The following is a 24,122-nucleotide window of genomic DNA, read 5'->3' as shown; positions in this document are numbered from 1 at the left end:
TGGTAAGGAACACGGAACTAACAAGCCACCACCAAACCAAAGAATTTGGTAAAGGTCAAAAAGAGACTCCATATTGTCCTATTGTCCCAATATGGACTCCAGTCCATATTGTCCTACCAAACTTCCAGAATCCTCCTCACTGGAATCCATCTTGGATGAGCGATGTGTGCACCACCACGAAGGACCCTGAGTCAGAATGATGGGCCAGAGACAACCTGGAAACCAATCCCATCACCATAAAACCCGAGACCACAAGCCACGTGGCAGAGCAGTCCTCCTGGGTTCCCTTACCCTCCTGCTCTCCACCTGGGTGCCCCTTCCCAATATAGTCTCTTGTTTTGTCAGCACGTGTGTCTCCTCGAACAATTCATTTCTGAGCGTTAGACAAGAGCCCACTCTCCGGCTCCGGAAGGGGTCCCCCTTCCTGCAAGAGTTTGGGGAGGCTTGGTCGATCCATAATGCAGATACACAATGCACAATAGGGGGGAGAGAGGAGGCCAAAGGGCAGATAAAACTTTTCATGTTTAAATTTTTGTCTTGCCATAAAATATGAATTTTATTTCACAAACTGTATCTGCTAGTTCGCCTGGCAGTCTACAGCCCCCAAATACCCTCTACAAAGAACCCAATTTTCTTTGGAAAGTAGTGAAAGCTGAACTCTTTCATCTCTAGGCTTACAAGGACAGCCTGGGGGGCTTTCTCCTTTCCCAGCCTGCTTCTGGTTACTCCTGGTTACACATATTCACACAAGTCCAGTGTAAAGTCTTAGTGGGTGCTCGTGTGCCCACGGTGTGACTCTGCCATCGCCAGGCAGGTGTTGGGTTGAACAGTGCACTTTTTTAGGACTCCCAGTGGTCCCCTGGCTTCGTGCAGCTCCCCGATCCCACACCCCAGTGGGGGTCTGGCCAGGTGTACCTCACTGTCCTGTTTCACCCAGTCTACGTGGCTCCCACGCATTGCGCACGCGCGAGGCGGAGCTGCCAGCAACTTCCGGGCACTGAGGGGAAAGCAGTGCAACGGGGCTAGGGGGTCCGGCCCAAACACCCCTTCCTGGCTCCTCCGCTTGGGATCCCGTATCCACCTCCAGAAGCAGGACTCAGGAGGCGGGGAGGCGATCTGCAGGAGCCGCTGAGGACCGCACTCACCCAGCCCGGTGCCACAGCCAGACCAGCAGCCCTGAGGCTTGGGGCGGGCCACGGTGCCACGCCTCGCGCACGCGCACTGGGAGTCGGCTGGACCGCACGGACGTTCACGTGACGCGGGGCGGTGCCCAGCGGGCTGGAGGGCCGGGATCGCCGACAGGAGGGAAGCAAACGACGGGATCCGCGGTGGCGGTAGCAGCAGCATGGCCGCGCTCTATGGGGGTGTAGAGGGGTGAGTGCGGTCCGGAGGAGGGAGTCCGGAAGGGGCGGCCTGGACCACTCTCTGGCCCGAGGGCGGGGCGGGAGGAAGGCCGTGGCCAGGTCGGCAGGCTGGTGACTTCCCACCTCAGTCAGGGTCCGGCCACTTTGGGCTTTTGGGCTGCGGGGTCTTGTGGAGGAGGAGTGTGTGCCCGCGCGACGGTGCCCTTGCGCGCGCGGTCGTGTGCTTTGCGGGCACTGTGTGCCACAGCCACACCCCGGGGGAGGTCCTTTGTGTTTAGCGGCGGAACCACAGCCCTTTCTCCCACGAAAGACCCACTCCACAGTGCTCCGCTGGAGAAGCTTCTTTTTTCCATTCCCGCTCCGGAGAGAGTTTTGCAGAACAGGTGTCAGGTGTGAAGTTGCTGGACTGGGGGTCGGGAGCGGGGGTGTGGTGGAATCCCGGACAGTGATCTTTGCCGGAAGGTATCTGGGACCTAAAGCTGGGGGAGGCTGAAACCCCTCCATTCTTGGCACTCCAGGCTACTCACTCTAGATCCAACCCTCTGTTATTCTTGCTTATTTCCTGTTCGGAAGTTTGTCTGCAGGACTTTTTGTAATAGCTCTTCCCCTCGGTGTGACTATGGGCAAGAGTTTTGCCCTGTCTGGGCTTCAGTTACCACGTGTGTGAAGTGATAAGAGGGATGAACCGAATGATCGCTAAGTCCCCTGCATGTGGGTGTGGGTCCCCTGGGTGTGTCAAATCAGGGCACAGTAGAGGGTCTGAGCTGGGGCACTTACTTTTGAATCTGACATCGCATTACTTCAGTGGCAGTCACATTTCACTGCTGACTCATGGACCCCAAAGTCTTTTTTTTCACATGCATTGTTATGATTGATCTCCCTTGCCCTGTATTTATTGCACTGTTTTTTTTTTTAAAAAAAAAACTAGAGAAATTCGCGTTCAGCCCTGTTATATTCATGAGTAACATATGACCCATTTTTCCAGTTTGTCAAGAGGTTCTTTGGGACGATAATCTGCCACCTCATGCATTAACTACCCCTTGAAACTTCTTGTCATCTTTGAGTTTGATCAGCAGGTCTTCAGTGTCCTTTTGTGATATTCCTGAAAGTACTGATCAATAAAGAAACATACATCACACCACCACAGACCTCCCTCCAAACTACCATTTCTCCCAGTAATAAGCATTTGACCCTTTAGTTGCTTAAGCAGGTATTAACTCTTCCTGTCATCTGGCCAGCATTTCTCACAAGCGTGTCTCGAAAATCTTGGCAGCTGGAGCTGCTAAAGGCAGCCTTTAGCTATTGTGAGAGAAGCAGAGAGACGTGCCATTCTTTTTAGTCACGTTTACTGAGTGTCACCTGTGCCTGGAATGAGGGTAAATAAATGATCCAGAGCTTGACCCAGTGGAACTTGTAGTCTAGTGAGAGGCAGACAGGAAAACAGCTTAACGCACTTCTCATACAGAGGAGTCCATGGGGGCACTGACATGGCTGAACTAATGGAGCTATAGTGGTGGGCCACACATCGGAGGTTTCGAGGACGAGGTGATATATGAGTAGGGTCTTGCAGGATCAGTAGGATACCCTCAAGGGAAGCTGAGCAGGAGCTATGTTTTGGAAGTCCAAGAGCCCAGCAAACACCCAACCGCAGAGGAGGGTTTGGGAATGGTGACTGGGCTTGCTGAAGCTGTCCCCCTCACTCTGGGCTCTGCCTATGACAAGGACTGCACAAGTTGAGCTGTATCTGCAGGTTTTTCTGAGCAAGACTGAGTGCCCCCTTGTGTTCTGTAGGGGAGGCACACGATCCAAGGTCCTTTTACTCTCAGAGGATGGGCAGATCCTGGCAGAAGCGGATGGACTCAGCACAAACCACTGGGTAAAGGCCACACTGAGGGGACCAGTGGGCTTGACTGTGGTTTCATTCTCTGTAACTCCTGTTAAGGTGGGGGCTGGGGGCTCACTCGGAAGCCTGTAGGGGCGACAGAGGTCATGCAGGCCTTTGTAACTCCTCCTTCCCTTGACTGGGGCCAGCTGATCGGGACAGACAAGTGTGTGGAGAGGATCAACGAGATGGTGAACAGGGCCAAACGGAAAGCAGGGGTGGATCCTCTTGTTCCTCTACGAAGCCTGGTGAGTCTGGGTAGAGTTTGGGAATTAGGTCACAGCAACACTGAGACAGCGAGTTTGAACTAGATGAGTCCGATGACTGCAAAGGGAAAGGCCTTGAGGGCTTAGTCTCTGGTCTGGAAACTCACCTGATCACATCCACTCTTGTGGCTGCATTGTCACCTACAAGCCACAAGGATTGGAAGGGCACAGGGCTTTGGAGAGCCATGAGACCTCGGTTTGAATCCCAGCTTTGTCACTCAGCATCTGTGCTGTGTGACCCTAAGCAGGTTACTTACCTGCTCGAAGCCTCAGTTTCCTCGTTTGGAAAATACGGAAAACAGTAGCTACCTCAGAGTTGCTGGGGTGGTAAAATGGCATGATACATCCCAAAGTGGTTTGCACAGAGCCTGACCCATAAGGTCTGACTAAATGTTACCTGTTATTCCTGGCTCAGCTTTCTGCCGAGCTGCTGTAGCTCCGTCTACTTCCTGGACGTATCCTCAGGGAGATGTCCTGCAGGCACAGCCAAACCCCACGCATTCTGAACCAAGTTTACCTCTCCTCGACTGGCTCCTCTGCCTGATTTCTTCTGTTAAGGGCACTGTCGTCCTCCCCAGCTCCTGACCTGGCATTGTTGAATCCTTCGTCTTGGCAGGGCTCAGTCCAGGTTCTTCTTGCAGCCGCAGCCTTCGATGAGGCACTGTGTGTGGCCGAGGGAGGACTGGGGCTTCGTGAACAGGGTATGCCCAGTGGTAGCAAGCAGGGAGCAGATGTAGGAGGGGAGGGGGTCGAGAAAGGAGCTGGGTCTGGGGCGCTGCCTGCTCGTTCACCTCCCGCGTGGCCTAGGGCCTATCCCTGAGCGGTGGGGATCAGGAGGACGCGGTGAGGATCCTGATGGAGGAGCTGAGGGACCGATTTCCCTACCTGAGCGAAAGCTACTTAATCACCACTGACGCCGCCGGCTCCATCGCCACAGCTACGCCGGATGGTGAGGAGGTGGAGGGCGGGGTGAGGTTGAGAACCGGTTTTCCTGGGGAAGCCCCTTAGATTTAGCTGGCAGAAGTTGATTAGTAAATACCTGGGAGGCAGCCTTCATCACAGCCCCTGCTCCCTTCATTAGCTGAGGTTTGCCAGAGCAGGCACAGGACAGGTGGGAGGGCAGGAAGGGTGTCCTGATGGGAAGCAAGAAAGGAGTCCATGCAACACGAGACTCTGTTGCAGAGGAGGGAGCCCCTGGGCAGTGCAGCGACGAAGCTGGCTGGAGAAAGCAGCAAGTGCTGAAAAGCCGATGGGAGGAACTCTGTGACGGGAGTATAAGAAGTGATGGTATCGTGAGATTGGCATTTGAATCTCAGCTCCTGTTTTGCCAGCTATACCATCTTGGAGAAGTTATGGAACGCTCTGAGTTTCGATTTCCTTATCTATAAAATGGGGGTAATTGTATTCATAAGGTGGTCTAGGGTACTGAATGAGTATCACCGTGTGAATAGGGTCTGACACAATCCCTGGCGCACGGTAGGGACTCAGTAAAGCAGGTAGTCACTTGAAGGCTGGCTGGGCAAGGAGACCCAGACTCGTGTGCCTCTCTGTTCCCTAGAGAAGGGCACCATGTGATTGGAGTTTCTCTGAGACCCAGGCCCTCCACCTTCAGGCAGGAAACTAGCTGGGCTCGGTTTCCTCTACAAAACTGGGTGGTGATCCCTTTGCTTGGGGCCGGTTTCTGTCCTTTCTTTCCTCAGTCAGAAGCTGTGCGCTCTGTGCAGGGCCTCGGCCGCACTGAGTCTCCTGTGCCCTCTCCCCAGGTGGGATCGTGCTCATCTCTGGGACAGGTTCCAACTGCAGGCTCATCAACCCCGATGGCTCTGACAGCGGCTGTGGTGGCTGGGGCCACATGATGGGAGATGAGGGCTCAGGTGAGCTCACGCCGACTGGGCCTGGCTCAGGGTCCTGGACCGTTCACTTCCTGCAGCTCCCCATCTTCCTCTCCCCTCCCCTCAGCCTGCTGACCCCCTGGGGCTCCCTGGGGAGAGCGCCTGACTCTGAGTCCAAGATAATGACTAAGAGATCTAGAGATGCAAATGCCGGACTACTGGCTGGCCGTGCTCTTCAGCAGTGGTTTGCACCCAGGACTCAGATTCATGCCTCCGCTTGATAGCCGTTGCCTACCCGTGTTGACTTTTGGAGTCCTTAGGAGGGAATTGACACTGTGAAGGTTAAGGCCATAGATGTCAGGAAGTGCCGTACCAGTCTGCTAGTGGGAAGGGGGTCTAGAAGCTCCTCCCACCATCACCTCTTCATAGGTAGCAGGTGGACATTTTCATAAGGGCCCTTAGGGTCCAGCTCCTGGCCGTGACTCTCGTGGTTTGGGTGGCAGCTGACTGACCTGGTCTTTACGTGGGGATGGGAGCTGGTGTGACGCAGCTTCACCTGTTCAGTCTTCCCCCTTCAGCTTTCCCTTACGTGGATCAGTCAGATATGGTTTAATTAGAGGACCCCAGGCTGGGAACTGGGGCACCTACTTCTCTGTAATACTCAACCCTGTGTAGGTGTGAGTTTCCTTCCCTGTGAACTCGGGGAGATTGCCCCATCTTCTTAGCCCTCTCTGCTCTCTGCAGCCTACTGGATTGCACACCAAGCAGTGAAAATAGTGTTTGACTCCATCGACAACCTAGAGGCGGCTCCGCATGACATTGGCTATGTCAAACAGGCCATGTTCAACTATTTCCAGGTACTTCCCCTGCCCCCGGTAAACGTGCATACCTGGGATAGGGCAGCGGGAGACCGAGCAGGAGTGAATTCAGGAGAGGGACTGGGTGGGCCCGGGGAAGTCGGGGTGAATTGTTTGTCAGAGCTGGAGGATGGAGAAGTCGTCTGTGAGGACCGGATTCAGAATGAGGTGGGCATGCATTCCCCGCATGAGGAGAGGGTAGGTTGCGGACAGGCTGGACTTCATCCTTGGGCAGCTAGACTCTGCGGCGAGTTGAAGGCAGACGCCGTTTAGGCTGAAGTGAGAGGTGCGGGGTGAGATCAGGAGACAGTGCACACAGACACAGGGACAGCAGGTGAAGTCTGAACAGGTATGTTGGCCAGTGAGCTGCCTCTGGCTGTATGGGTCAGGGAGGAGAGCCTGTTAAAGAGGGGCAGGGAGAGTTCTTGGGAGCGTACAGCTTCCCACCCAGGGAGGGCATCAGGGATTGACTGCCCTCCTTGTCTGGGCTGTGCTCATTTGTAGCGGGTTAGGAAACAGCTGCCTTTAGCTGCACCAGAGGTGGAGGCCGAGAGAGGAGAAGGCAAGTAAGTTTATTTGAGAGACATCTCTCTGGCTGAGGGCCACTTAGGCGAGCTGACTCAGCAGATGGGTTCTGAACACCACTAATATGTCTACTGCTCCCTCTCTTATTGTTTAGTCATTAAGACATTAGAAAGATTAAATGACAAAGTACGTATGACATGCTTAATACGTTGCCACAGATGCTCAGATTTTAGCCCCCCACGCCCTCTTCCATTTTAGTAACGTATTCTAGGGAATCTCTGGTTCTTGGGACTTTCAGAGGCGTTACAGGTGTGTAAGGTAGTTGAGGTAGAAGATGGACTATATGTGGTGAAATAAATGTGGGAGAAACAAATCAATTTTGACTTCTCAGAGCCTTTGATCTGCGTTGTGACTCTTAAGGGAGAGGTGCAATGAGCAGTAGTGGTTAGATTTCTTCGACCAAAGAAATCTTTTCAAGAGCACCTCAAGGAGCTGCAGAAGACTCTCTGGTGAGCGCACGTCTGTGCTCTGTGTTGCGTCCAGGCTAACCTCTAAAGAGCAGTAGAGGCCATGCTGGGAAAACAAATAACTTTTCTCAAATGAGAAATCTCAAATCCTTGTACTCTAGAGCTTAAACAAATATTATTCCAGCTTTTCAAACAGTAGAGACATCAGGAAGGCCAACTGGGTGGGCAGACTGGGAATTTTCCTTTGCTTCTGATGACTGTCTTGTGCCTTTTCTGTGTCTCTCAGGTGCCAGATCGGCTAGGAATCCTCACCCACCTGTATAGGGACTTTGATAAATGCAGGTTTGCTGGGTTTTGCCGGAAAGTTGCAGAAGGTACTGGAGATGGGGTAGGGTTTTATCTGACTTTGTTCTGCAAAGACCTCCCTAATTGGAGGGTGGAGCAGGGTTCAGATGGGGATTGGAAGCCAATTTCCCTTTGACCAAGTGCCGTCAGTTTTCTGCCACCGTGGGCCTTGGTACTGGTGAGCCTTGAGGTGGAGACAGAAGGACACGCAGGTTGTACTGCCAGTCGTTTTATATTACCTGTTTCTCTTCGTGACAGCTGTCACGGCTTGTGCAGGCTGTATGTCTATTTCTGAGAAATTTATGAAGCAGTTATCCTTTGGGCAGATCTATAACTTTCTTTTTTAACGAGTGATACCCAGAGGCCTAGGGAATCACGGAGCGGTTAGGCGTATTTGGTTGGGTTTCAGGAGGAGCTGAACCATAGGGCTTGTTCGTCTGCACGTTGCTTTTGCTCCAGTGTGCGGTCCATGTTCCCTTACTTTGGATTCCTGAAGCCTCAGGGCATTGTAGGGCCCTCTTAGCTCCTGCTGGTCTGAGGCCCTTTCAGAGCAGAGCTAGGAAGGGGCTGGGCTGACTAACAGCAGACTGTTGGAGGCGGGTGGGCAGCCCCGAGAGGAGTACCAGCCAGCTGTTCAAGTAGGGTCCTGGGTCCCCAGAGCAGAGAGACCTTCGGGGACAGACTGAATAACAGTGTAAGTTGGAGTACAGACCAGGTGCCAGTGTTTTCCCCAGCGGAGCTGCCCTTCTTGAGTGCCTGGAGTGAGCCACCTCTGTCCAGGACACCCTTCCTAGGGTGAAAGTAGCTGGTGGGGGCTGGTGGGTAAGGATGAGAGGCAGCTCTGGAGGCTGGCTTACCCACACGCCGTGAGGTGAGCATCTGTTCCTGGTTGAGACCTCTGCTAGCCATCGTACTCGCACTGCACTGTTGCTGCCCTGCGACAGAGAGAGAAAGAGAGTCGCTGAGGACCGGAGCCTCCCTGGGTATTCACCCACTCCATTCCTTCCTCCCTACGCCAGGTGCTCAGCAGGGAGATCCCCTTTCCCGTTACATCTTCAGGAAGGCTGGGGAGATGCTGGGCAGACACGTTGTGGCAGTGTTGCCTGAGATTGACCCGGTGAGTTGAAGGGGGGAAGTGGAGTCTGGGGAGCTGCTGGGCCAGACTCGGCCCTTTCCCATTAGAATGAGACTGTCCCACCAAACTGTAAACTGGATACGATTTTAAAGGAACTTAGGGTATGAGAAAAATTCTGCAGGAAGTCTAGAACACAAAAAAGTTCTTTGGGTCAGTGCCCTCCGTCACCCGTGTTTATGTATAGCAGACGGGCTTACTGTGGTATATGCACTGCCCCCTTTCTTTCAGTCCTGCTCCTGTCCGTTGCCTCCCTTCTCTCTTCTTCCTCTGTGTTGCTGCTTAACTCTTTTTTCCCTTCCGCTCTCTACCTTGCCTTTATGAATCTCTCTATTTTTCTCCCTTTTTTTTCCTTTTGAGTCCACCTTCTGGTTCTCAGCTAGAGGGAGAGTGACTGGGATAGGTTGGGCTAGTCTTAACGAACTTCCCCCTCTGGCACTGGAGAGGCTTGGTTGCCCCCAGTATCCATTTCTGCTCTCCTCCAGGTCTTGTTCCAAGGGGAGATTGGCCTCCCCATCCTGTGTGTGGGCTCTGTGTGGAAGAGCTGGGAGCTGCTGAAGGAAGGTGAGTATAGGATGGGAGGCAGATTGAGACAGGCAAGGGCAAAAGATGGGGCTGGAAAGGGGGTGGCCTGGGAAAACAGCCTGCCCTGGGGAGGACTTGGGACCCGGGCCCTGAGGCCTGGACAGGCAGGCCACAGATGTCTCAGACCAAGACCCTCATCCTTCACTCTTCCAGGGAGCCCTTTTACAATGTCCCATCCAGCTTCCTTGCACTCTTAGAAAGACATTCTCTTCCAAAGGATTTATTAAATAGGCACCACCTTTTAAAAATTAAAGACAAATCTGACTTGAAATCGGAGCTTCTGGCCAGCATGTGGTGACATCCCAGTCACCATAATCCTAGCTAGAAGGAAAGAAATGTGCCTTCTGCAACCTTGCAGCTTGTTTCAGGTGGCTGTGTGGTCTCCGTTAGATACTCTGAAGTAGCTCCAGGATCCCTGATGCTACCTAGGAACCCCCGGGAGGCATCGGGGGCTGGGGGCCTCGGGCTCCAGCGCCCCACAGCCGTTACTGGACTCACGCACCCTGGTGCAACCATCTGTTAGGGATTTGGCATGTGGGACCTCCACAGGATGCCTCAGGGCCTGGGCCTCTTCTTTCCCTCCCTCTGTCCCCACCTTCTCCCTGGTCTCTCACCTCCATCCTCTACGTTCTTTCCTCCAGGTTTCCTTTTGGCGCTGACCCAGGGCAGAGAGATCCAGGCTCAGAACTCCTTCTCCAGCTTCACCCTGTTGAAGCTACGGCACTCCTCTGCCCTGGGCGGGGCCAGCCTAGGGGCCAGGCACATCGGGCACCTCCTCCCCATGGACTACAGCGTCAATGCCATTGCCTTCTACTCCTACACCTTCTCCTAGGGGGCTGGCCCTGGCTCCACCCCCTCCAAGCCCAGTGGACATTGGGTGCTGGAAGGCAGGAGGCTTTTTCTCCTTTTCCTTTTCTTTGTTTTGAAAAAGAAACATACAGAAGAAAATAAACGCACTTTACCCACTCCCCAGTTGGATTGTGTTATCAAGTACGTTTGCCGTGTACATCCTCAGCTCACCTGCCAGCAGGTATCCCAGAGGGCTCAGAGATGGTTTTAGCCCAGGGTTTAAAGCCCCACCCCCAGATGCTTGGCCTGTGGTCTGCAATCTGCTCGCCACACAGTTAGGCAGATAACCTGTGTGCTGCCCCTGCCCACCACGTTAGATACTTACGCCATGTGGCTGCCAGTTAACCTGTGATCTCAGTTTTCTCCAGTCAAAGGTAAGGGTCAAGATAGCTGCCTGACCATTTTTAGTGGAACTAAGTGTTGTCCATGGAGAACATCACCAGCAATAACCTTAGCTATATCACACCCTCTCTTGATAGTCCCAGTAGGATTTAGGGGACAGGGTACAATTCTAATCTGGGAGAATTTTTACCTCACTGGATTTGGTACTTACAGGTGAACAGCACATTTTGCAGCTTTTCTGCATGAATGAGCTCTTAAGAAGTTGTGAGGATGGCTGATATCCAAGAAGGCCAACTAGACACAACTAGGCAGCCTACGTGTTCCTGGTGACTGCTGGCCTGGCTCTGGTTACAGGATGACACTGTTGTGTGGCAGCGGGAATGATGAACATCAGTGAGGAGCAGACATGATTTCCTGTCCTCTGGATACTGCAGTTTGATTGGTCAAGACAAGCCCAGAGCTTCCTGTTCTGCCCGTGCTGCTTGGCGAAGACTGAAGCCAGAGTCTCGATCTACAGTGGCTGCCTCTCCAGGTGTCTGGAGTGTAAGCTGTTAGAGGCATGGGTCATGTCCTAAACGTCAGTTCTCAAACTGCTGTGCATCAGTTATTCACGAGCTTGTTTTAAACTCAGGTTTCTATTTTTTCCCCCGTCCATGAGGTGTCTGATTCATTAGGTCAAGGATGAGATGAGATGGGGGATTTTCATTTCTACCAAATACCTTGAGTAATTTCTGCTGCAGAGGTCCAGGATCTGCACTTGAGAGAGCTCTACCCAATAATTTTGGAGCTCTGATTAGGCTCTCAACGGAGTCTTGAATACTTGTTTCCCAAGTCAGATGACACTTATTTCACTGTCTAGAACACAACGGTAGCGGCTCTTGTCCCATCAGCTCTAGCTCAACACAACAATAAGAACTCAAGACAAGTCCCTTCTGAAGGGACAGCCAGCCCTCTTCACATCTAGGTATGGCCCAGACCACTGGGGTCAGCTCTCAGCAAGTCACCAGTACATCATCAGCTAAAAAGCTTGCAAGGAGTCAGGGACACAGCAGAGTGCCTTTGCTCCATCTCAGTCCTGATAACACTTACTGATGAGTGGTGAACTTTGGAGAAGTCTTCACATGATCTCAGGACCAGGATCAAGCAGTACTTCGGATTTATAATCTAAAACTATTGGTGAAGAGTTTAAAAAGAGATATTTATGGGCTTGTGGCACAGTGGTTGAGAGTCCGCCTGCCGATGCAGGGGACGCGAGTTCGTGCCCCGGTCCGGGAGGATCCCACATGCCGTGGAGTGGCTGGGCCCGTGAGTCGTGGCCGCTGAGCCTGCGCGTCCGGAGCCTGTGCTCCGCAACGGGAGAGGCCACAACAGTGAGAGGCCCTCGTACCACAAAAAAAAAAAAAAAAAAAAAAAAAAGATATTTATGTTCTTCAGGGTACAGCCATCACTTCCTTACCATTGTCCAGGCTCTACTATTCCAGATGGACAGTGGAGGGCTTAGAGCACAGCTTGACTGACTTTCTAGTGCCAGCTCATAAGTATTCACTAAATATTAGTTGAAAAAATGAAGGCAATGTTAAACTGCATAAGGTCACTTTGTGTTTCTTTTTCCTTTGGTCAAAGGAGATGTGATGGGGTAGCTTATTCTCCAGTTAGGCTCTGTTACACAGAGGTTGCAGTGCAGGTCATAAGTGATTTTTGATGAGGTTCTCCCCCTTTAATTTTAAACTTATAATCTCCTTCACTAATAAGATATCAGGAGCAATTAATGGGATTCTGCACTGCCAAGGCATTAAATATGTATGTATTCATCTCATCTGAGCTTCTAACAGCCAAACAAGAGAGCTGGGAACAAGAACTGGACTTGAAGAGGCCGGCACTGCCTTCATCTACCTGTGTGATCTCGTGGACAGCACGGCCTCATCTGCGCCATCCATTCAGCAAATGTTCACTGAACGTCTTCTAGCTGTGATGAGTGCTCTAAGGATTTTTAATATAAGGATTAAAAATGAGTATACCGTTACACCTTATACCAACAGAAAGTTGGTAAAAATTTATGGACTATACTGCTTACAATATCTGCACTTCTCTTTAATGTACTTAGTTTAATGAAAATTTTAAGTGAATGAATACACCATTCACGTCTGTAAGGCTGTGAATAGTTAGGCCCTGTATAGACATAACTATCTAAAAAAGCTGTAAATAGGCAAGTTAGCTCAGATTTTTTTAAACCTGATTGTACGAAGGAGGCAAATAAAAGCACTCAAAACAAAACCCATTGGCTGTGGTCTGGTCCCATGATCTTTTTACTGTAAAGCCCCTCGGAGAATCATTGGGAGATTCAAGCTAGGTGTAAACCGAGTAAGAGTTACCAGACTAACCAACCTTCTCAAGAGCAAGGATGATGTCTGCCTGTTAACTCCAGCAGCCCTGGTACCCAGGACAATGCTTGGTACCTAGCAGGTTCTCAAACTTGTTCAGTAGTTGAAAGGCAGATACAGAAGCCCTTTACTTGTTTTCTAGATGAGTCAGTTTTCCCCAGGAACAGGAAAATATCAGCTATCCAATTGCCCTTCAAACCCAAGGATTTCCTGTTACCGCCTCTGTTCAAAGCCACACACATTATTGCCACTATCACTACCATGTATTAAGTGCCTATCATATGCCAGGCAGTATTTTGAAATTAAATTTGGTCTAATTTTCACAATAGCCCCCAGGAGGAAGGTGTCACACCTTTACCAATAAACAGGTTCAGGCCAAAGGCACAAAGTGGTGCAGGTGGGATTCACTCAGGTCTGTGACTTCCAACACAATGCTTGTACTACTTTGTAACACCATTTAGAATGGAAAATTAGGCAACTAAAACTGTGATCCACGTTGAGACAAAATCAAACACATACCACGCATACGGCCCCTTGCAATATGATATAATGACCCAACTGTAGGAAAAAGGGTACCACTGCCAGCAAATGCATTTTATTCTCATTTTAATGAGATTTTCAACAGCTGCCATTTGGTTTGTATAGCAAATTTTTAAAAAAGTAACTTTTTTTCCATTTTTGATATTTTTATGAAAAGTATTTTCTTCACTTTTAAAGTCCTGCCCCTCCCCCAAAGTATTAATAACTACCATGTGATGTGTATTTAGGGAAAAAAAAGGAACAAAAACAGCTTTTAAAACACTTGAGAAATAGGGATAAAGGTCCAAAGTCCAGGCCTGGGCCTGCTGGAGGTGCTGAGCTGCCCTGGCACGCTCGGCGCGTCACCGTCCACAACAGCAGATGCGTGGGCCGTGCACAGACCCGCTGGGATGTACCGCAAAGTCCACTCCCTTTCTCCTCCTGACCGCCTCTGCCGGCTGGCCTCTTTCCTTCCAAATTGGTCTAACAAAGGCAGCACGGTCTTTAACACATGTTCCGCTTTGTAATGGAGACGACGCTATTGAGCAAGTTCTGAGATTCCTCCATTTTGTCGGGGAGGAAAACATATTCAACACAGTATTGATGGTTTCACTTTCTTGTCCACTCAAACACATGCTCATTAACTTATTAAGCTAATTATCAGATGCTTCAGAAGCCCGATGTGTAGACAGCACAGAAGTTTCATGTAAAAAGGAAGTTGCAAAATTATAAAAGTTTCTGCAGCAGGTCAGGCTCCTCGCGGAGCTTCTGATGACGAAGCTGGTTCTGATAGGCCGTCCCTTTGACATGCGCAGCAGTCCCGCCAGGAGCCCTATGTTCTCAGGGTTCCACTTAGACCAGGAGGTTGAAATCCAATTTTAAAAGACCCCCTGGTGACGAAACATATACCCATCAATGGAATATTATTTAGCAACAAAAAAGGAACAAACTACTAACACAAGTTATGTCATGGGTGAACCTCGAAAATATAACTGAAAAAAGCCAGCTACAAGAGACCACATTTTGTGTGATTTCATTGAGATGATGTCCAGAAAAGGCAAATTTATAGCGACAGAAAGATTAGTGATTCCCTAGAGCTAGGAACAGGTATTATCATGTAAATAGGCATGAAGGATCTTATTGAGGGGGATGAAAATGTTCTAAAACTGAGAACTGTATGGCTGTGCCACTGAGGAAAGTTACTAAAATCACTGAATTGTACACTTGAAATGGGTGAATTTTATGTTATGTAAAATATGCCTCAATAAAGTTGTTTAAAAAAAAAAGTCCCTGTCTCGCAAACCACCCGTCAAGCATTAAACATTTCTGAAGGCTCACAATCAACAGGACAGGATTATCAATTAGTGTTGAGTTACAGAGTGAAAACATTGTACTCTTTTATAGTACATAGCCTAGAATGTTTCTTTACTATTTATAATATTAAAAGGTAGCCAGTAAGAAGGTAGGATCGGGGAAGAAAACTCAGCAGACCTCACAAATGAGACTCCTAGTAACAAAATCTAAAGGGGCTTTTTCTTTTAAAATAAAGATGGTGCATCTGTCCCTTTGTAGATTTATCTTCTGTCCCCTGGAGTAGGGTGGTGAATCACTTGGCTAACGCCCCATAGAGATCAGTGTACTCAGCTGTCCTATTTGTATGCACCCCCCTAAAATCTCGACTGGGGACAGCAGTGAGGGCAGAGGCCAAGTAACAAGCAGGAAACTTGAGTGTTTCCTTGGGTCAGCCTCCTATTCCCCTGTCCTTTGTCACTAATTGCAGATTCAAGATGGGAGAAATAAAGACAGAAGATTAAAAACAAATGTGGGGAAAAAAAAACCGTACAAAATTGTGATGAAATTCACAAGGCAGCAGAGCACTGGCTGCAGAAAAGTACTCTGCGTAGTACCCAGGGACCAGGAGAACTAATGATCTCTGAGAGGGGAAACGATTCACATGGGTAACCGTGGGCAGAGGTAGGAGGAGACCAAGGTTCCTGATGCTCACCAGATCCCAGTCAACCCTCCTGCTCTCTCCATCAACTTCCCAAACTAACGAGGTCTACATTTATCCCGGGGGAGAGTGGCTAGGAATACACAGTCTTTCCCAAAAGGTGCCCGTCTCCAAATCTTGGTCAAATTTGTCAGGTCTCTGCCTGAACCCATACATCAGCATAACCTAACCAAGCAACATTATCAACCCGTGATGCCAGGACCCTTATTGAAGAACACTTGCCCCCTCCCATCTCAGGAGTGTAGATTCCTGGGCTCCTGATGTTTCTACATGGGCCTTGCAGCACCACCAATGCAAGAAGATTCAGTCAAGCTGTTTCCTTTGGCTACTTCTTCACACAACTTTCCCGACATATATTAATTTCTACTCTGAAGTCAGAGTGTTTGACTCACCTCCTTACTTCCCAGCATCTTCAAAATCAAGACAGAACTTTGACATTATAGCAATACACAATTTGAAAAATGCTGATTACCTCTAAAAACATTTTAAAGTTATAATTAGCATTGTAACCTTAATTAATGGGACCCCCAGCTGTTTTGACTTTGGAAACTAAAGGTGCTGCAAAGGTCCAGCCTTTTCCTTGCAATCTTTTTGGGTTTGACCTTATGTGATCCCCGAAAGTCAACTGCCACAGTCAGAAACTGCTCCAAAGACCCAAAGGTGCAGGTGCTCAGGCCTAGGCTGTATCTATCAAGTTTTCTGCTGCAGTTCAAAGGGCAGGAGAAAATAAAAGGTATTTCTTTTGTTTTTTACCCCTTGAAGAGCAGGAGATAAAATCATTTTCATTTTGGAGTTTTAGAGTCCAATAATCACAAAATCAGTCACTAATAAACTAACACTTGGACCAGCCAGAATTGGCAATTGTTGAAAATACATATTCTGTTTCTATACTTAAACTTCTAGTTGCCAATTAAAAAAACTTAGAGTAGTGGCTTAAGTTCAATATCAAAATCATCACTTATAATACCAGCCTCATCCTTAAAAGGTAAAGGTGTCTAGTTTGGCTTGCACCCAGAACCTCTCCTATGAGGAGAAGTCTGAGATAGAGGTTCCCAGCCTTTCCCCAGTGAAGATCCAATAAGACCCACACGCATTTCCTGTTAAGGAGTTGGCAAACTCTGACTATAGCTGGGCCTGTGGTCTGGGTGACAATTGTGCTCCCACCTCACAACATAAAATAGATGGAGAAAAAGGTCACGCTACAAGAGGAACCGCTGGAAGCACAAACCTACACATTAAGAAGGGGGTCACACTGCTAGCTGCTTCCTGATATTGAGTCAGCGCACTGTGTCTGAGTGGGACTGGAACGGCCAGCCCTCAGGTTCCACTGCTTGGCTGGAAGGAAGATTTCTTAGTCCTGACCAAATATGCCTTGTGCAACCACGCTGACATCCTAGATGAAACCCCACAGCAGATGGGAAAACAAGCCCTTTGAACTACACCTAATACCTTAGCCTATCCTGGTGTCAGAAGGGCAAGCCTGCTTCAGGATGAAGAAACGGCTCCATCTGGATCCCTGTAGGACTTCCCAGACCAGGAGCCACACAAGAATCCATGGTGCTCTTTGTGATGGAGACACCACGGTCTAGACAATGGCTCTTTCTGCAATCCCAACACATTTCCAGCAGCCTTCAGAATTCTGAGCTTGGACAAGTTAATGCAGATTGAAGGAGGAAAAGCGGCCCTGGAAGAAAGAGACCTCTATTTCCACACTTCCTAGGTCCTCTCCTTATCAGAGGCAACAATTCCAGCTGAAAGCTGAAGCTGGAATTGAGACATTTCTTTATTTGTAGCCCTGCCTGAAAACGAGTTAAGAGTTCCATTCTCTCGAGGTAGAGACTTTGGGAATTCATGAGCACATCTGACAGTATGAGCTCCCTAAACTACTCTCCTATGACATTGTGACCTAACAAGGAAGGGCATTTTTCAAATGATGCCATCCTAAAGACTCAAACAAGGAAAAGATGTGGGTTCATATTTTCAATCTGACATAAACCTGTGGCTGCTCAAAAAGTCAACAAGGGACCTCATAAGAAAAAGGAGAAATTCTTAAATTTTCCAAACCCTAGTCCGTTCCTTCCAACCTCTGTCCCACATCCACATACTGAATTTACACAGACTTTATTTCAAGTTACATGATGTTTTCCTGACAGGCCTATCACACAAGACAGTGGCAGTCATACAGAAGCCACTGTCCTCCTCAGGCCCCTGCAAGTCCTTGCCCGTCCTGGGAGAACGGCCAGGACTGGACATGCTCTCTTTTAGACCTGACTCTCCCACCGACTCCTCTAGCACACAAAGGCAGCTCCTGGGCCAAGTTTAGTTCCTTATGAGTATCAACAACGACAACAAAAACCCCTGTGACTTGTGGGCAGGAAAGGAACACACCCAGAAAGTCCAACCTAGAAAACTCAAAAACCTGGGTATGTGGGAACAGCAAAATTTTATAACTGCCGCAACTGTCCTGGTGGGTCACACAGTCACAGGGTCAAACGGGACTCGCTCTTCTAGGCTTTTTTGGAGTTCTTCTGCATAATTCTGTAAGGTGGGAAGAAGCATCCAAACTGTGAACTGAGCTCCTTGCTAGTGTCCTGAAAAATACATTGACTTGTGAAAGTGCACAAACCTTTCTAAGGAAAGTAAGGTACCAGGTGGACCAAGTCCTCATGGGGCTGGAAAAAAACTGTCAAAATAAATTTAAGACATAACTAAGAGGATTCAAGGATGACTTCTCCAGGCTGACGCTGATGGCCAGCACCACATGCCTCTCGTACACCTTTGGTAACATTACCTTTTCTCAAAAACAGAGTAGGGTTGGGGTGGAGGGGAGACAGGGGACTAGACACCATGAGACGAAATGGCAAATCCACTCTAGTGCTCTTTTACCTTGTAAATTTTGAGTCTGATGGTAGCTGTAAACAGAGGCTTAAGAGTAGGCCAACAGTAACTGAACGGCTCAGGTGACAATCACCATCCCAGTCCTCTCCTGCTTTACAACTTTCATCAACCAGATGGCTGATGAAAGTTGCTCCTATTGGTTTCCAGTACTTTAAGCCTGTGTTTTCTTGAATGGGGTTCAGGCAGGGAGACATGGGCTCAGCAGGCCACTGGTGATCCCAGCTCATCACAGGAAACTCCCAGGGATCACGGAGCTGTGCATTCTGGTTTACAATACCTGCTTCTTCCACTCATTCCTCTTCCCATCCAGCTTAACAGACTGAGTAAGTAGTGCTCCAGGTGTTCATTGCCCTTGGTAAGTATACAGCAGAGCGGGAAGGGCATTCTTAAACACCCAGATTTTCTTGGTCAGCTTATTTTGTTTAAACACATACAGCAGAACATTCCTGACGGAGGAGGGGGGGGCGGGAATTGCAATTTCCCTAAATCAAAAAGCTAATAATAATAGGAAATTGCTCCAAATGAAAGTCAGTAGAACAAAAGAGAAATACTCAGAGGCTTGTAGAGAAAGACTGAGCACATTAGTTACTCCAATCACAGTGTCGAGTTAAACCACTGTCCCCTTTCCCCCGCTGTGCACCCCTTGCCCGTCCCGCCCCCCTCTTCAGCTCCGCCTTTTTGTGCAGCGTTGTCCCCAGATGTGGGGACATACAAGTTCTCCTCAAAGCTTTCTGTCAGCTCAGTACTTCACTCCTGGAATAAATTCCTTGGCATCCGGGTTCAGGTTACTTTTGCTCTGAAATAAGAACCAAGAGATAATAAATGCCAAGGCAAGCTGTACTTTAAAACGTATTTTTCCTTGCTTCCGTTATTACCAGTACCTTCCTCTCAGCCTCAAGGAGAGAAAAAATAGAATTCCTTGCAACTCAAGCTGTTGTTGAGTTGTTTCTTCTGGGCTGCTCTCAATGTTCTGATGTACTAAGCCCTGCTAACCTCATTTTCTCCTTCCTACTTTAGACTCCTGTTTCCTTCATGATGCTTTCATTTAAATTTGACCCCAAAAATACTTTTTCAATTTATTAGTACCTTAACTTGATGAAAATCAGAGTACTCCATCAAAGTAGTTTGGTTACCACAATCCCTATTTTTTTTTTTTTCCTATTTTTTTTTTTCATCTTTCTGTACTCTCTGGTTATCTACTATCTTGTGAATATCTAAAACCTCATCAAACTGCAGGGCACAATCATTCAGAAAGTGAGTTGTGTGAGAACAATATCACTTACAGAATTCTGACATTAGGTCAACATGGAATGCAAGGAATTAATTTATCTGGGCTTCTAATTATAAGTGGAAGATGGCCTCTTAAGAGTATATTCCTTCCAAAGTGAACAGGCAATTTTTATAACAGCATCATTCAAAATTATAAATACAGATTTGAGGGATAGCAAAAGAAAAGGACAGCAGCAAATGATAATTTGAAACCAAACCTCTTCCATGTTCAAATTTTTATCCTTAATCCCAGTTCTGCTTTGAAAAGCCCATGGGAGAAAATGAAAGTTGGTGATGCTGCAACCATCACATTTGCACAGTGCTTTAAGAGGTGCAGTGCATCTTCAACGCACCCCCTTATTAATGCCCAGGTGATGAGTGAAGAATCAGCGGCTCAGAGGGCTCCAGAGCTCGCCCAGGGTTGTAGGGCCAAAAAGAGAGTCTGTGACTCTAAATCCTACATTCTTTTCACTATGTCACATGTGGAACTACATATGCTCTTACCAAAATATCTTCAGAATCATGACCATCACTGACTGACAGTCCATTTAACTGTTGTTGCAACTGTCCCATGGCCTGAGGCAGGTCTCGCGATGGAATAAACCAGTCCTGGTCTTCCTCATCCAGCATCTCCTGGAAGCAGCGGTCCAAGAATTCTTGCTCCTGCAGCTCCTCTTCCACCTAGCAAGCAAAGGGGAAGAGCTCAGACGTACTGTCCCAGTGGGACTCACACCTTCCAGTTTTTTCTCTACCTCTTTCTTTCAGAGGTTGTTACTATGCAGTTAAGAATGATCTTGTCGGGGGGCTTCCCTGGTGGCGCAGTGGTTGAGAGCCCGCCTGCCGATGCATGGGACACGGGTTCGTGTCCCGGTCCGGGAAGATCCCACATGCCGTGGAGCGGCTGGGCCCGTGAGCCATGGCCGCTGAGCCTGTGCTCCGCAATGGGGGAGGCCACAACAGTGAGAGGCCCACGTACCGCAAAAAAAAAAAAAAAAAAAAAAAAGAATGATCTTGTGGACTTCCCTGGTGGCACAGTGGTTAAGAATCCACCTGCCAATTCAGGTGTCACGGGTTCGAGCCCTGGTCCGGGAAGATCCCACATGCCACAGAGCAACTAAGCCCGTGCGCCACAACTACTAAGCCTGTGGGCCACCATTATTGAAGCCCGTGTGCCCAGAGCCCATGCTCTGCAACAAGGGAAGCCACCACAGTGAGAAGCCCGCACACCGCAACGAAGAGTAGCCCCCGCTCGCCGCAACTAGAGAAAGCCCGCGCGCAGCAACGAAGACCCAACGCAGCCAAAAATAAATATTAATTAATTAAAAAAAGAATGATCTTGTATGAGATCTACTAAGAATTATGATGCTTCTAATGACAGGCTAGAGAAAATATAATTTTTAATTTTTCAACCAAATTCCATCAAAAATAAGGCTGAGGAAATAGTCAAAATAGCAGAAATTCCAGGTATTCACAGATCTTCTAATATATGATACAGATATTTTCCACTCATATGGCACTTACAGAAAATCATTTTAAAGCTTGAAATTCTTTTCTCAATCTTGTTGAGAAGCGATTCTTCTTAAATTTCCCATCTTTCAGATATGAAAAGGGTACAGGAACTATGTAACTAGACCACTACCTGGATAGTGGAGATTAAATCAAAACCAACTCCCAGCTTCTGGCCCACTTTTCTGGTATTGAGGCCCCTACATGAGAAAAAATACTTTCATAACCTTAGAAAGATATAAAGAACACTTTTTTGCATACCAATAGAAAATGATGTCATCAATGTAGTATACTTTCAAAACAAGAAGAAATAATGAGTATTTACACAACTGCATATTTCTTTTTTTAAATTAATTAATATATACTTTTAAACATCTTTATTGGGGTATAATTGCTTTACAATGGTGTGTTAGTTTCTGCTTTATAACAAAGTAAATCAGTTATACATATACATATGTTCCCATATCTCTTCCCTCTTGCGTCTCCCTCCCTCCCACCCTCCCTAGCCCACCCCTCCAGGTGGTCACAAAGCACTGAGCTGATCTCCCTATGCTATGCGGCTGCTTCCCACTAGCTATCTACCTTACGTTTGGTAGGGTATATATGTCTCTCTCTCTCTCTCTCTCTCTCTTGTTTTGTCACAGCTCACCCTTCCCCCTTCCCATATCCTCAAGTCCGTTCTCCAGTAGGTCTGTGTCTTTATTCCTGTCTTACCCCTAGGGTCTTCATGACATTTTTTTTCTTAAATTCCATATATACATATATATATATATTTTTTTTTTTTTTTTTTTTTTTTAATTTTTGGCTGAGTTGGGCTTTCATTGCTGCGCACGGGCTTTCTCTAGTTGAGGTGAGTGGGGCTACTCTTCATTGTGAAGTGTGGGCTTCTCATTGCGGTGGCTCTTGTTGTGGACCATGGACTCTAGGTACACAGGCTTCAGTAGCTGTGGCTCACGGGCTCTAGAGCGCAGGTTCAGTAGTTGTGGCAGACAGGCTTAGTTGCTCTGCAGCATGAGGGATCTTCCCAGACCGGGGCTCAAACCTGTGTCCCTTGCACTGGCAGGCGGATTAGTAACCACTGTGCCACTAGGAAGTCCCCAACTGCATGTTTCTTAAAGACTGTCTTAATCTAAAGCAATATATAGCTAGGATATTTTACACTTTTTTGCAGACACTGTTAACTCTTAATAAAGAGTATGCTTCACTCTGGAGATTAAGTGTGATTTTAACAGGCTTCCCGCTTCTTGTTTGGCCATGACTTTCCTGCAGGAAGCCTGGTGACAGATTCACAGTTCACTTGAGCCACCACCAGAGGGCCGGTCAAGCAAAAATAATCACCCAAGCCAGCCAATATAGTTAACCTCATGAATTCAAAGGAAAAGTCACTGGTAGCAAGACTTAAACATACTATTTCAACATTACAATTAGCCACACTTTTTCTTTTTTTAAATATCAAGTACTTAAAATAACAGCTAGAAAATATTTCCAAGCTACAAGATTTAACATGACTGCTCAAGATGTGCCCTTCCTCTCTCCAAGAGCATAACAACACGCTCCCTGGTATTAAATCTACCCTTATTCACAGGCACAACCCACAAAAATGGTTACCTGGGCCCAGAGGTGTGACAGGAAGCATGGTCTATGTACGATTCACACAGATCATACCACAATGGGCCACATGGGGTGGTAACTCCTGGCTGCCCCCCTAAACTTGTTTCCTTCTCCCCAAAGCACCAGGCTATTCAGTTAAAATCACATTTCCTGTCTCTCATGCTGGATATGGCCATGTAACTATTAATCATGTAATGTCCCCAGAAGGGGTGTGAGCATTTTGGCATCACTTGGTTAAAAAGAGATCTTTGCTTTGACATTTGGCTCTCTGCCTTTCCTTGTGGCTTGACTTCCAGTTATCCTGCATCTGATAAAATGCCCTGGGCGTGGCAGAGCAACATCATGGAGGGCACCGTGCAGTTTGCAGAGTCACCTGTCTGCCTGGATTGCTTACCTTGGGCTGTTAACGCCACAGAGATATAAGACAATGAATTATTGCTGGATCTTTGTGGAAGCAGTCTAGCCTTCCCCCACCTAATACACTCCCTATCTCAGACTTGCATTCTGCCAGTCTCTGAGTTCCTATGTGTGGCATGCCAAGCTGGCCTGTCTGCACACAGCTGCTGCTTCCCAGAAGTCTACACCAGAACACCACAGTATTTGATCCTCTTTTAATTAGCATGGTAGAAACATTTCAATATCATCCTCCAAGGTATCTTCAATCTGATCTCAGCAGCTGAAGTTGCTTCTTGGTCAGCCAAGACCAGGCTTCTACATATTTTCAATTTGTTCTAAAGCCAATGAACCCATTTCTCTTGTAACAGACTGACGGTAAAATACTATAGCTGTTGAATTACACATCTCATTAGCCTTTCACTTCTTTACCTGTCTGTTGAAATCCTCTTCATTCTCCATCCACATGTACTCTGCAAATGGGTTTTCCTTCTCATCATGCCCATTTAACCCTTGGTCCTCTTTGGATTTTATATTGGGTGAAGTATTCGCCACACTGGATCCATTCATTATGATAGAACCTAAACAGGAGCAAAAGAAAGGATAAAATGATCCAAAAAGCAAAAAAAAGGATAAAAAGGATAAAAGGATCAAGGAAATGAAAAGATTCTTCCAGATGCTTTTGAAGTTCTAAATCAAAGTTATTAACTATAGATGAATAGAAACTGCTAGTCTATAACTGTTACAAAACTAGCCATATCCTCTTACCAACTATACAGATGTACGACTCTTTAAGAGTTAAAAGAAAAAAAACATCTAGGCTCAGTTAGCCTTTCTAGGCAAGTGGGTTGGGGGCCGGGGGTGGGGAGTATTTTTTCAAGCCAAATTTCTGTAGGTTCTAGAACGTAACCAAGATCACACAGCTTCCTTATTAACATTTAACTAGGTAGAGAAAATGCATTCTTAATAAACACTGTAAACAACTGCCCCTTATTCTGATTCTTAAGATGTGTTTTTCTTTAAAACATATTTCAAAAATAATACATGTTAATTGTATTGAAAAGCAAAAAGGAGAAAAGTTAAGGTCA

The 24,122-nt window shown here is 47.7% G+C and overlaps 2 protein-coding genes across 2 annotated transcripts; one reads left to right on the top strand and one right to left on the bottom strand.

Annotated features, from left to right (window-relative positions):
- The first annotated feature begins 1,308 nt into the window (after positions 1-1,308).
- On the top strand, positions 1,309-10,227 carry NAGK (N-acetylglucosamine kinase). Its single transcript, XM_065890994.1, has 10 exons — positions 1,309-1,374; positions 3,156-3,240; positions 3,396-3,494; positions 4,320-4,461; positions 5,276-5,386; positions 6,089-6,201; positions 7,480-7,567; positions 8,558-8,655; positions 9,156-9,234; positions 9,897-10,227. Exons 1-10 carry the CDS (start codon positions 1,346-1,348, stop codon positions 10,085-10,087), a joined length of 1,035 nt encoding a protein of 344 aa, XP_065747066.1. The 5' UTR covers positions 1,309-1,345; the 3' UTR covers positions 10,088-10,227.
- Positions 10,228-18,994: 8,767 nt separating this feature from the next.
- PAIP2B (poly(A) binding protein interacting protein 2B) lies at positions 18,995-23,604 on the bottom strand. Its single transcript, XM_065891482.1, has 3 exons — positions 23,467-23,604; positions 20,029-20,205; positions 18,995-19,051 (listed from the first exon to the last, which is right to left on the bottom strand). The coding sequence occupies exons 1-3, from the start codon at positions 23,602-23,604 to the stop codon at positions 18,995-18,997; spliced, it is 372 nt and encodes a 123-aa protein (XP_065747554.1).
- Between the last annotated feature and the right edge of the window lie 518 nt (positions 23,605-24,122).

This window comes from Phocoena phocoena, chromosome 14, assembly GCF_963924675.1.
Source record: "Phocoena phocoena chromosome 14, mPhoPho1.1, whole genome shotgun sequence".
Classification (NCBI taxonomy): domain Eukaryota; kingdom Metazoa; phylum Chordata; class Mammalia; order Artiodactyla; family Phocoenidae; genus Phocoena; species Phocoena phocoena.
This window is presented reverse-complemented; position numbering and strand designations above follow the sequence as displayed.

What these genes read in the sequence shown, in the direction of transcription:
- NAGK (XM_065890994.1), top strand. Translation starts at nt 1,346, where the DNA reads ATGGCCGCGCTCTATGGGGGTGTAGAGGG. An exon ending in CCATGTTCAACTATTTCCAG is followed by an intron (nt 6,202 to 7,479) that starts GTACTTCCCCTG and finishes TGTGTCTCTCAG; the next exon opens with GTGCCAGATCGGCTAGGAAT. An exon ending in CTGGGAGCTGCTGAAGGAAG is followed by an intron (nt 9,235 to 9,896) that starts GTGAGTATAGGA and finishes TCTTTCCTCCAG; the next exon opens with GTTTCCTTTTGGCGCTGACC.
- PAIP2B (XM_065891482.1), bottom strand. Translation starts at nt 23,604, where the DNA reads ATGAATGGATCCAGTGTGGCGAATACTTCACCCAATATAAAATCCAAA. An exon ending in AAGAGGATTTCAACAGACAG is followed by an intron (nt 20,206 to 23,466) that starts GTAAAGAAGTGA and finishes TTTGCTTGCTAG; the next exon opens with GTGGAAGAGGAGCTGCAGGA. An exon ending in ATGATTCTGAAGATATTTTG is followed by an intron (nt 19,052 to 20,028) that starts GTAAGAGCATAT and finishes TTCTTATTTCAG; the next exon opens with AGCAAAAGTAACCTGAACCC.